General features: G+C 54.7%; 1 protein-coding gene across 3 annotated transcripts in view; it reads left to right on the top strand.

Annotated features, from left to right (window-relative positions):
- Window positions 1-12517, top strand: part of TBC1D2B (TBC1 domain family member 2B) — a 62234-nt gene that overhangs the window by 46921 nt on the left and 2796 nt on the right. For all 3 annotated transcript variants that reach the window (XM_041751119.1, XM_041751116.1, XM_041751118.1), the window contains exons 9-12: window positions 1747-2241; window positions 4673-4790; window positions 9721-9906; window positions 10047-10168. In XM_041751119.1, the coding sequence (XP_041607053.1) occupies window positions 1747-2241; window positions 4673-4790; window positions 9721-9906; window positions 10047-10168 (921 nt within the window). The remainder of the gene's footprint in view (window positions 1-1746; window positions 2242-4672; window positions 4791-9720; window positions 9907-10046; window positions 10169-12517) is intronic.

Raw genomic sequence — 12517 nt, 5'->3', positions numbered from 1 at the left:
TTCCCTGCAAGCACATGTTTAACCGTTGGTGAGGGTAGGTTTTCATGGTCCCTCTGCAGATGGGGAGGCTGAGGTTAGGAAGGGGCACAACTTGCCTGCGTTCACACAGCCCCCGGCCTGTCCAACCAGCTCTATGCTGTGTTCTCTACTGGGGCTGCGGGACTGACAGGCTGCTCTGAGGTACAGATTTTCCTCCCTTGTGAGCTGTTGGGCTCTTACTGTTTATGTTGTACATTTTCAAACTTCACAGGTAAGCAGAATAATAGCTTTGTGTATTGATTTGTTTTTAGCTCATTATTAAGGAAAATGTCTAACCCACAACGTAGTAGTCACGTGACCACCCCCAGGTGCACCTTCTGTTTTTTTTTCAGGAGTATTTTATTTTTTTAAAATTTCATTTATTGGTTTTGACCTGAGCCCAAGGCAGACACTTCCTGACAGAGCCCTAGGCGCCCCCTTTCCTGGAATATCTAGAACTTCCATATGTATTTCTGGTTTCTCACTGATGACACTTTATCACCCTGGAGCCCCACGGTGTTCTTGTCTCCGTGGGGCTTCCTGAATGTCCCCTCAGCATCCATGTAGCTCCCAGGCGCGTCCTGCACCATCAGCGTGGGGGCTGAGGTGGCACTCTTCTCTCGCTGTGTTTACTGCTCTTCCTCCAGGTGGACACACAGGGTCCTGCCATGTCCCTGTGTGACAAGTGAGATGGGCATCGTGTTTCCGTATGTGTGTGTGAGCTGCTCTAGAGCGTAGACTAGAAGCGAATCCCTGACCTGTGGGGAAGGCATCTCCAGCTCTGCTGGGTCCTGTTCCCACAGCATTTGCACAGGTTTGCGTGCCTGGCATCCGGGGTGCAAGAGGCCCCTGTACTGGTTTCCAGTGGCCAACCCTGCAGGTCCTCACCGCCGCAGTAGTGAAATGACAGCTCTCCCTGTGTACAGTCCTCTGCTGCTGTGGGCCAGCTGTTGGACAGGTCTCACTGGACCATTGAGGTGTCACAGGCTGTTCCTCCTGGAGGTTCCAGAGTGTCCTTGCTCTTGCGAGTGTTGCTGGGGTTGTAGAGTAAGGGCTCTATTTCCACACTGGCTGTTGGGTATGGCCTTACCCACTTGGGGGCCATGGGCATCCCTGGGCTCTGGCCCCTTCTTCTTCCTCCATGGTCTGCACCCATCCTGTTTTCCTTCATCGTGAAGGCTCCTGTGCATGCACTGGCCCCTGTATGGCCCAGAGTGACCTCTCTGCCCTCGGTACTGTGCACCTTTGCCACGTGATGTGGCCTGGATACAGGGTTGAGGCGGGGGTGCTGAATGTCCTTGGGGTCCCTGTCCTGCCTTCTGCAGCCACGTTGTCTTTATCCCTTATATTTATGCCAATATGCTCTCTCTCTCCTTTCCAGCTTTTTTCCACGATTTTTTTCAAACATGATAGTTACATGGATGGACGCATGTTACTGTAAATGCACATTCATGTGGCCCGTCTGCCAGCCTTGTGTTTGCTGTATGTCCTTTGTTTTCTTCTGTAACATGTAGGACCTTAAACCATCTAGAATCAATGTTTTTCCAGGTGTCAAGAAGAGATCTAGCTTCATTTCTTCCCATGGAGATGGCCACTTACTCAGACCTGACAGCCTTCCCAGGGCCCAAATTAGGGGCCACTTCCCCATGGGCTGAGGCCCTTTTCTGTTTTCTGGGAGTTTTTATCAAAATCCTGTCATTTAATTTTCTTTTCTGTTTTTCTGAACAGCGAGTATGACATCTATGGGTTTAGAACTGTCCCAGAGGATGATGAGGAGGAGAAGCTGGTGGCCAAGGTTCGCGCACTAGACCTGAAGACCCTGCACCTCACAGAGACCCAGGAGGTGTCCACCGGCGTCAAGTGGGAGAACTACTTTGCGAGCACAATGAACCGTGAGATGGCATGCTCCCCGGAACTGAAGAGCCTGATCCGTGCAGGCATCCCGCATGAGCACCGCTCCACGGTGTGGAAGTGGTGCGTGGACCTGCATACCCGCAAGTTCAAGGACAACACAGAGCCCGGGTACTTCCAGACACTGCTGCAGAAGGCACTGGAGAAACAGAACCCGGCCTCCAAGCAGATCGAGCTGGACCTGCTACGGACCCTGCCCACCAACAAGCATTACTCTTGCCCCACCTCAGAAGGCATACAGAAGCTACGCAACGTCCTGCTAGCCTTCTCCTGGAGGAACCCAGATATTGGCTATTGTCAGGGTCTGAACAGGTGGGTGCTCGGCCCGGCACCTCCTGTTTGTCTCTGTCCCCTGTCCTGGCTGCCCAGGGGAAGCCAGCCATCCACTCAGTTTCTCATGCACCATCCCCAGTTCTGGAGTAATTCAGAGAAACATACATTCAGGGAGCACCAGGAACTGGTGCTGCCTGGCAGGCTTAGGTGGGGCCTCGACTCTTGATCTTGGGGTTGTCACTTTGAGCCCAATAAAACCTTCCATAAAACACCACCACCAAACTCCCATTATCTGGATCAACTAGGTTTTCTTGTTCTGAGTCCCTTTTGCTCTTGTCAGGTTTTGACCAAAAGTTTGATTTCATTATAATTATAATTTCTTATAATTTTTGTGTGTAACGCACGAAGTGGACACTGGCGGCCACTCCTGTTTATGCAAGGTCTTCAGGGATCAGGAATGCCCCACATGGCTCTTCAGCGGGTCGAAATAGGGCCTTTTGGAGCAGTGTCTTCCTGCGGGTGTCTGCACATCCACGCATCTGTGGACAGAGGACACTGGAAAGCCTCTCGCCTCTTGTGATGACCCAGACTCCTTATTTGGAGCCAGGCTGGGGTGAGACAAGGCCACAGAACACATGGAGGTCTGTGCTATGTGGAGCTGTGCTCGGCTGCTTTGTGTCTTGTGCCCGTCCTGGTCTGGCTGACATGCCTCCTGCTCACATGGGCACTACACTCACGTTCTCTGCGTGCAGGGAGGGGGCAGCCAGGCTGCTTAGACTTCAGACTCAGGAAGAAGGGAGAAGCTCTGTGTGCATTCCTAGGGATTTTCCCGGAACCCAAGTGCGTGTGCTGAGTTCTGAATGCTTAGGTTTATTCTGGTTGCTCACAGGCCTCTTAAATCCTCCTTCATGGGTACAGACCTCCAGGAATGGCTGTCTGTTGGCATCTCACATCACAGTGTTACATGAAGAAAGGTTTTCAAGTGGGATTTCCAAACCAAAGGTTTCCAGGAGGTCACACTACCTCTGTGGTGGTGAGGATGGGGTAGCCCCTGAGCCCTGGAAGTGAAAGGGATTTCAGCCACTCCTCCACAGCCCCCATTTAGAACAAAAAACAAAACAAGCCTGTAAATAGGATGCTGATGCTGCATGAGGAAGCAGTCTTGTTTTGTTTAAATCCGTGATTCACGTGGTATGCTTACTCTGAGAATTTCCAGAAGCTGAAAACTTCTGAAGCCCAAAGGACCCAGCGGGGACTTGCGCATGCTTATGTGGGGGTATGCTAGCACCCCGTTGATCTGGCGTGGTCACAGGATTCATTTTTCCCCAGAAAATGGAAGCTTTCCATCTGCACCCATCACCTTTAGGGCCTCTTCATTTTAACCGTTTTATTGGATGTCTTCCAAATATTTTATATGTGCGTCCTAAGAACCCAGAACTTTGGTAGACAAGCATTAGCCTTTTCTGAGTGATCCAGGCCTGTTGTCTTGAACATCAGATGATTCAGAGCTATGTCCTGCAGGGCTTTGGTGGCTCTGGATGGCTGGCCCCGTGTCCCGGCACCATGGGTGCTGTGGGTTTGCCTTCTGTCCATCCTTGCTGTGGCCATCCTCCTGTGGTCAGCCCAGTCAGGCCGGCAGGAGGCATCCCCTTCACACCCACCCCGCATCCCTCCTTTTAACCTTTTAGTTTGTGATGAGTCCATTATAATTCTATGTAAGGAAGCAAGAAACCAAAACAGCCTCTGAGAGTTGGCTTAAGGGTTTTCCATGAGGCAGAGAAGCTTCACGTCAGAGACGAGGCTCTCAGATTCCAGATGCCAAGAGAGGGGCGCTTCTCTCGCCATGTCCAGACCCTGTCTAATGCCCATGGGAGCCAAGCCTAGGAATCCCTGCATGGGTTACTCCCTGATTGGTGACGGTGTCCTGGCCGGCCCCGGGTCTCTCTTAGGAACACCCTGGCAGTAGAAGCCATGCCTCCTTTCCCCTTGTGCCCACTGTGGGTGCAGAGCCCACGAGAGCGGTCGTTTATAAACCCCCTTTATTATTTATCTCTTACACTCATCGCTGGATGTTTTGTATATGAAAGGATTAGCAGCATTAGCTAAGGCTTTTTTCTTTAATGAAGCTGGTGGATCATTGGGAAAGAATTTCATCACCTTTTAATGAAAAAATGAAAAGATTAGGGGAATCATAACTTTGTTTCTCAAATTTGGGAAAATGCCTCCCTTGGGGCGCCAAGTGGGCTCAGTTGGTGGCGTGTGCGACTCTTGATGTTGGGGTTGCGAGTGTAAGCCCCCCGTCGGATGTAGAGATGACAAAGACAAAATGCCTCGTTTGCCTGGGGATGCTTACTCATTGTCGTTTATTGGGGGACTGGAGATAGTTGTGGCCTTGAACAGTGTGCACTTCACGGCCTGGGTCACAGGATACAGGGCGCCAGCACTCACCTTGCTGCCCACTTGCTTGCAGGTTGGTGGCTGTGGCCCTGCTGTATCTGGAGCAAGAAGATGCTTTCTGGTGTCTTGTTACCATTGTGGAAGTGTTCATGCCTCGAGACTATTACACAAAGACACTGCTGGGGTCCCAGGTACGTCTGCAAACACCACACTTCAGTTGGCATTGGGGGGAGTTCAGGCTGGAGGGGGTCCTGTGCATGGCTTCAGCCACTGACCCCTGAGGCAGGGCCGCACACCCTGGGCCCAGCTGAGCATGAGTGGGAGGAACTGCTGACATTACATGGCCAAGAAGTGGACCAGCCCTGCAGCCCTGCTGTTCATGGTGGCTGTTCAGCTGTCCATACTGTTCCCCTCACCGGGCTCAGCTGTCCCCCCACTCCCCGCCAAGCTCAGCTGTCCACACTATACCCCCCTCCTGGGCTCAGCTGCCCTTCCCCTCCCCCCTGGGCTCAGCTGTCCCCATCCACCCCCCTCACCCCCCAGCTCAGCTGTTCCCTGGACACAGCCTGCCTGCCTGCCTGCCTGGGCAGCTAAGCTGCAGTCCAGGGATGCCTGGGAGCCTGGTGTGTTGGCTCAGGTTCTCCAAGAAGCTGAGGTAAGGCAGGAGATTTCTAAGGGGAGGCACCTGTGAAAGAGCAGGGGTTGGGGAGGCCAGGGGAACCCCCAGACCAGAGACAGGAAGGAGCCTTGGCTGAGATCGATCTCGGCAATGGTGCGGTGCTGAGGAATGTTTGGTCCGGCCAGCGGGGCGCCCTCCAGCCCCTGAGGGACATGCGCCTATGGGAGCGGGCTGTATCAGGACCCACAGTCACCCCCTGGCTAGGAGCAGCCGGAGGCCATGCTGGACTCGGGGCTGGCATGGGGGCGGCAGTCACCTCCTTGCAGATGTGAGGGTGCAGTCATGCCCACCATGGCTGGAGCCTAAAGCCAGGGTGATGAGACTCTGCCAGGAGAGCCCAGGGGCGTCCCCACATGGGCAGTCCTGGCTCTGCAGCAGCCCCTCAGGCCTAGGCCAGGGCTCCTTGCTCAAGGCCCTACGGTGGCCAGCAGAGGCCCTGACAGGAGACCACGTGTGTCAGGAGGGAATCGAAGGCAGTTCTCTCCCCCCCATTGCTCCTGCTTGGGGGTGGCTTCCTGACCTTGCCTCTAGACCACTGCACCATGAGCCGCATGGCTTCCCAGTTCCTGTCACCCGTGTGACCATGTCCCTCCATAGTAAACATTCAAGATGGGTTCTATTTACCTGGCTGGGCCCTGGATGTGTTCTGCTACACATCTGCATCTCTGCCATCAAAGGAGTCCTCATCACAACCTTACCGCCTGTCCCCCGACCCCGTCTGCCAGCCTGGACTCTCCTCATTCCTCTCCCTCGGCGTCCCCATGGTTAGGTTTCTGGTCATTGCCGCCTGCCTGGTGGCTCTCGTTCTGCCGCTGACCCCCGACCCCCATCAGGGCACCATCCCTTCCTGCATCACTGCATTGCCTGTGTCCCCCATCTGTGTCAGTCATGGGGTCCACCTTGTCCCCCACCGCCGGGTCCCCTGCTGGAAGCATCGGGTGCCCTGTGACAGAACTTGCTCATCAGTCTCGCCTCGTCCTCGGTGTGAAGCCGTGATGCCTCTCCCCAGGCCACTGTTCCCTCCGTGTCCCCTATGCTGCGTCCTGCCTTCCCAAGTCGACCTGAGGCCCGCTGCTGTTCCTGCTGCTCTGGCACGGGCCTCGGGGATGGCAGCTGTCTGATGGGATCCCGTCTGTGTGCTTGTCCTGCAGCTGGTTGGCAGTCCCGACTTCCATGTAGTATTGCTGGCACCCAGTGCAGCGAGTGGCTGAGCGTGCGTGGGCTCTCTGGCCAGGGCAGGGAGCTGGCATGAGTGTGTGCCAGCCCAGCCCGTGCCAGCAGCTGCACAAGACCATCCCAATGGAGGCATCATTATCCCCATTGTTCTCAGGAGAAAACTGGGTCAGAGACACTGAGCAGCTCGCCTGAGTGCCACCACTGAGGGCCTGGGCTGGGGTCTGGGCCTCGCCCACTGCCTCCTGGAATGCCACGGGATGATCACGGGAGGTCTTGGGTGCTGACTGGTTCTAGGAGAGGTCAGCTGTTCTCCCTTTGGTCATGTTACTTTGCTAAGTTACCTAGAGGCTTTTTTTTTTTTTTTTTTAAAGATGTTATGTATTTGAGAGAGAACAAATGCATGAGCGTGGGTGAGGTGCAGAAGGAGAAGCCGGATCCTGCTGAGCAGGGAGCCCCATGTGGGGCTCGATCCCAGAACCCCCGAGATCATGACCTGAGCTGAAGCCAGGTGCTCAGAGACTGAGCCCCCCAGGTGCCCCACTTAGAGGCTATTTTTGCCAGAAATATTCTGTAAACTAGGAAATGCACAGCAGCGAGAAGAGGCAGCAGTCAACTGTCTGGTGGGAGGGAAGAGGTCAGTAAATAAAGTTCTGTGTGTCACAGATACCGGGGAGCTAATAGCTTTAGAGACTCAAAATCACTGATAGCCGTGTTTCAGAATAAGAAAGAAGCCTTCATCTGTCATGGAGCCAGGCCCTCCAGCCTGTGAGCCATGGAGCTGGGCCACCTCACTGCACAGCCCCTGCCTCAGTTTCCACATCTGGCAGATGAGCATCATACTCCCCTTTGATGGAGTGCTCGTGGTCGAATTCAGATGACACATTATGAGCTTATTCTAATGCTTGGATTGTAAAAACTCAGTAAAATTATCCTTATAGGCAGAAAGGGAAAGCTATTTTAAGTATGTGGGTTTAAGATAAAATTTGCATCATGTTGTTGCATGAACATAGTTGTAAACTCTAAGGAGACTGTTTCTCCCTGACTGTAGAAGGGTGCTCATACAGGAGAACACGGGAGATGTTCAGAAGAAACTGGAAGTCATGTCTTATCCAGGCAGCTCAGGACCACAGCTGGCATTTTGATGTATTTCCTTTTTGCTCTTTTTTTCTCCCCGATGCCTTGTTACGTGCTCAGGGTGGGGTGGTGGGACACTTCAACAGTGGATTGTGTGCTTGTCTGTTAAGTCTGTGAAGAGTGTTCATGATGATTCGTTTCAACCAGTTTAGGTCATTGAAACTTTGTCTCCTGTTCTAGTCAGAAAACAAATTGGTTAAAATGTATGTCTCCAAGGTGATTTTTGTATTTTGTTTCTTTTATGCACTGAGAGGACTTTACAATTCTTTAGAATCATTTTTTTAAAAGATTTTATTTATTTATTTTGAGAGATGGGGGTGGGAGGGTGGGGGGGCAGAGACACAGGCAGAGGGAGAAGCAGGCTTCATGCAGGGAGCCTGATGTGGGACTCGATCCCAGATCTCCAGGATCACGCCCTGGGCTGAAGGTGGCACTAAACCACTGAGCCACCTGGGCTGCTCTAGAATCATTTTATAAAAAACTTTCTAGTTTTTTATTTTACCTTTTAAATTTTACAATTTCAACCAGTGATACCGACTTGAATCTAATCAGGCATTTTTGTTAAAAAGTCAAATACATTTTTGATAAGGCTTCCATACCTGTAAATAAGGAAAACTTCCAAAAAGGAGGAACAGTGGGCTTTTTTTAAAGTTTCAGGTTTTCCTAAAAACAAACAAACAAACAAAAAAAAAAACAAAAACTTTTAAAGTGTCATTTTAGGGGCTCCTGGGCAGCTCTGTCAGCGTCCGAATCCATCTCCTCTCAGGTCATGAGTTCGAGTGCCGTGTTGGCTCCATGCTGGGTGTGGAGCTTACTTTTAAAAAATGTTATTTTACATGTTTATGTAGATCGTTTGTAGTTACTTTAGCATTTCGATGACCCCGAGAATCAGCGCACTTTTCATCCTGACCTGGCTCATGTGCAGTTGAGTGTGTGCCGGTGTCCCTAGGGCAGAGCCCGTGGAGCCAGTGTGACTTCACTCTTTCCCGCGGCCTCCAGCTGCTGCCCGGGGGTTCTGCTGACCTTTGCTCGCTGGCTGGCAGTGTGTGGTTCCCACATGGCCTTGGGGCTCATGGGGGCTAACAAGGGTCACATGCTTCCCGTCCTCCCCTATGGTGCCCCGCATGCGTGGCTTGCTGTCCTCAGCGGCTCCGTATCCACTCCCCACCCCTGGCCGCTCCTGGAGTGTCCTGTCTGGGTCTCCAGGGCCACAGCGATCCTGGGATCCTAGCCTCTTGGCACCGGCTGGGCTGGACCCCCTGGGCCACGGTGGGGCTGAAGTGCATGTCCAGCCACATCATTCCTGCTCAGAGCCCGACTGGCATCTTGTTGCTGGTGGTGGAGACACATGGAGTCGTGTTAGGTTGGCTCTAGCTGTCCTTTTGTTTTGGTTGAACAGAGGTGAACAGAGTAGAGGTGAAGCATCAAAGCGTCCTCATGTGCGACTGTGTGATTAGTGAAGCTTCTGTCCCTCTGTTGTGTGCACAGATGGGGCAGGGGCAGGTCCCAGTCCGAGGTCGGGCCCAAGTGGATCCCTGGCTTCTGCCTCCCCGGTGTCCTTGTCTGGGATCCATCCGTGGTTCTGAGAGTGCAACCCATGCCTCCTCACCAGGCCCCTGACCACAGCTGTCTCAGCAGCCTGGGCGTCTGGTTCCCCCACACGGTTTTTTGCTCCTCTGGGTGGAGGCGAGCTCGCTAGGAGCCTATGCTCAGCAGGGCTTTGTGTCCACATGAGGTGGAGGCAGGTGGTTTGCATGTGGCTCGTGGAACCCCAGCACAGCCTGTGAGAGCCGGTGACAGGTGCCCTGGGCACCCCGTGGATAAGAGAGGTACCCAGGCCCATCTGAGCCCCTGACCCTGGGGCCCTTGCCCCCGTGCCGCCCCCACACCTGGGTGGCATCTAGGGGAAGCACCTGCTGGTATTGCACCTCCTCTTGGGTCCAGGACTTGGTTTCTGCCCTCTTAGCCCTGAACTCACGTAGCAGCCTATTTCTCGAGCGTTTCAAGTATGGGAGTCAGTTTCAGGCCAAGGAGCCCTGGTGATAGTGGGCATGTGGGACAGCAGTGCCCAGGGCTCAGGTGGCATGCTCTGCGCCCCAGCAGACCCAACGCTTCCCTCTGTTTCCTTCCAGGTGGACCAGCGGGTGTTTAGAGACCTCATGAGCGAGAAGCTGCCCCGACTGCACGCACACCTGGACCAGTACAACGTGGATTACACCCTCATCACGTTCAACTGGTTTCTGGTGGTGTTTGTGGACAGTGTTGTCAGTGACATCCTCTTTAAGATATGGGACTCTTTCCTCTACGAGGGACCGAAGGTGGGTCTGCTCACCAGAGACACGTAAAGGTCACCATTGGCTGGAGTGACCCCTTGGTGTGCTGCCACGGGAGGGCCTGGGGCTCGGGAAGCCACTGCCCAGGCAGCTCTGAGCTTACAGATGTCCCCATGCTCTCACAGGTCATTTTCAGGTTTGCCCTGGCACTTTTCAAATACAAGGAAGAGGAGATCCTGAAATTGCAGGACTCGATGGCCATATTCAAGTATCTCCGTTACTTCACTCGAACAATCCTTGATGCCAGGTGAATCCTTGTGGGGGGCAGGGGGCAAGCAGTAGGGGTGCTGCACCTGCTTCCCGCTGTGCAAGTGAGGAGAGGAAAAGGCTGGGGACATCCGGTGGCCTCCACCAATGGGGTGGAATGGGGAGAATGGATTGTCCTTGATCCAATCAACACAACGTCCCATGGGCAGAGCAGCATCTGTGTGTTCATTGTTTCCTGGGTTTTCCTGGCGTGGTGAGCCCTCCCCCATGTGCCAAGGTGACAGAGGAGGCACAGCCCCTGACATGAACTGAGGGGGATGTACTGCCTGATGGTCTGGGTGCTGCCCTGGGGGAGGTCCGGGCCTGGGACAAGGCACGTGCAGGGGGAGGATGAGGTGGGCGGGATGGGGAGGGGCACCTCGGAGAGGGTGCCCTGGGCTTGGAGCTGGAGCAGCAGCAGAGACGTGAGAGGTGATGTGTCTCAGGCCGTGGAAGTGGCTCACCTGGGTGGGATTGGGCCTCCACACAGGGGTGTTGGGAAGACAGGAGCATTGGCAGGGGGGAGGCCAGGGAGTCAGCATGGCCTGGGGCCTGAGGTGCCCCCAGTCATGGAAGAGGAGACTGGAGGGCAGAGAAGTGCACCTGAGAAGACCCTGGCCTTGTGGCCAGGCACCAAGCATCAGGGGGTGCATCTCCCTGGCCACAGGGCATCACCTGTTTGGGTGATTGTCATGCATGTGCCCTGACCGTGGCTGGCAGCTACTATGGTCCTGCTTGCCCTCCCAGGGCTCCCACGGGGGCTCCCACGGACCTGCTGCTGGTTGGGTGGGGAGGTGGCGCTGCTTGGAGCCATGGGGGTCACAGTTCTCTGCTACTAGGTGCCGAGTGCAAGCCGCCTTCCCCGCACACGAGAGCACTCCTGCATCAGGCTCGCCCAGCCACATGAGAGTCACAGGTCCTTCCGCTGAGAGATATCTGGGGCGTATAGATGCTTTCAGGGCATGAGTGCAACACGTGAGGAGGCTGCTTTGTCTTAGGACGTAGGACGCCCATTCTGGACTGTGTAGAAATGAAACGATTTATTGAAATTCTGTGGCTTTTGCTAAAGGTCTGCATTACTTATTGAGGTTTTTAATTTCCCTTTTATCATGAAATGCCTCTTGTGACTCCCTATATGGACGTCTCCATCCACTGACGTGTCACAACTTGCTTCAAACCCCAAAGGGCCCCCAGGAAGCCTAAGGGCACCTTTCGCTGTGGGGCAGCTTCCAGAGCACAGGGGAGGGTGAGCCGGCCATGGGAGGGCAGAGGGGAGGGCAGCTGGGGCTGAGGTCCCCAGGGAAGGGGATGCTGGGAAGAGGACTGGCTGGTGGAGGCCACACCTGACATCCTAAGAAGTCGTCACTGTTTTTAGGGCCTTTTGCTCAGGAAGTGGATTTTTAGAGTATTAATCAGGCACATTGACCTATCCGGAGCCATGACCTCAGCTTTGCCACACGACACCTGAGGGTAGCACTGGCCGGTGAGAGGCTGAGTGTGAGTCCTGAGGTGATGCTTGAGAGCGTCCACCAACCTTGCCCAAGGTCTAAGCTGAGAGGGGCATGGCTGCAGGTCGAGGGCACCGCTGGCCCCTCCAGCCTTGGCGGCAGCACCAACTTGTAAGCAGCTCCGGGGCAGCTGCCTTGCCCTTGGCTCCAGGACGCTGAAGTCTATGGGATGCCGGTTTGCAAACGCAGAGGCAGGTCGGGACTCCGGGATTTTAAAGCCGCCCAGCCCGGTGGTTGCCCAGCCCGGTGGTTGCCCATAACTGAGCAGTTCCGTGAGAGAGGAGGGGGAGGCCGCAGAGGCGAGTGTTCTGGAGATGGCGGGATAACAGGATTAAGCTGCTCTCGCGCAGGGTTCCTGGAGCTATTTGGCCCTAGCTGACTGTGGGACATCTGCTTGTCTCCTGAGCAGGGCTGCAGCACCCTTGCCCACCCCCTGCCCCCTGCCCGCGGGGCTGATGGGACTCTAACTTAGCGCTTTCTGTGTCTGCCTCCTGTAGCAAAGCAATAGCCAGACACTAGGTGTGGGGTGCGTGGGCCCCAGTAAGTCTACACTGAGCTGGGCTCTGCTCACACTTGCCTTGTTCTCCCGCACCTGTGTTCTAGAACACTCTGGGAACTTGGAAGTGGGCCTTCCTGACCTTTGGCCTCATGTGGGGGCTGCTCTGGAGTCAGGCTCTCTAAGGGGTGGGTGTCTGAGAATCGCAGGCTGATGTCACACACCATAGAGCTTGCAGGAAGGCGGCTCCCACGGCTGGTGGCAGGAGGCCTGGGGCAAGGTTGTGTCATGATGGCCTCCCCTGGGGGCTGGAGGGGAGAGTAGCCTCCGGGCCGGCCGAGTGGGA

Source organism: Vulpes lagopus, chromosome 4 (assembly GCF_018345385.1).
Source record: "Vulpes lagopus strain Blue_001 chromosome 4, ASM1834538v1, whole genome shotgun sequence".
In the NCBI taxonomy this organism is placed as follows: domain Eukaryota; kingdom Metazoa; phylum Chordata; class Mammalia; order Carnivora; family Canidae; genus Vulpes; species Vulpes lagopus.
Note: the sequence above shows the minus strand (reverse complement) of the source record. Positions and strands in the feature narration are given on the sequence as shown.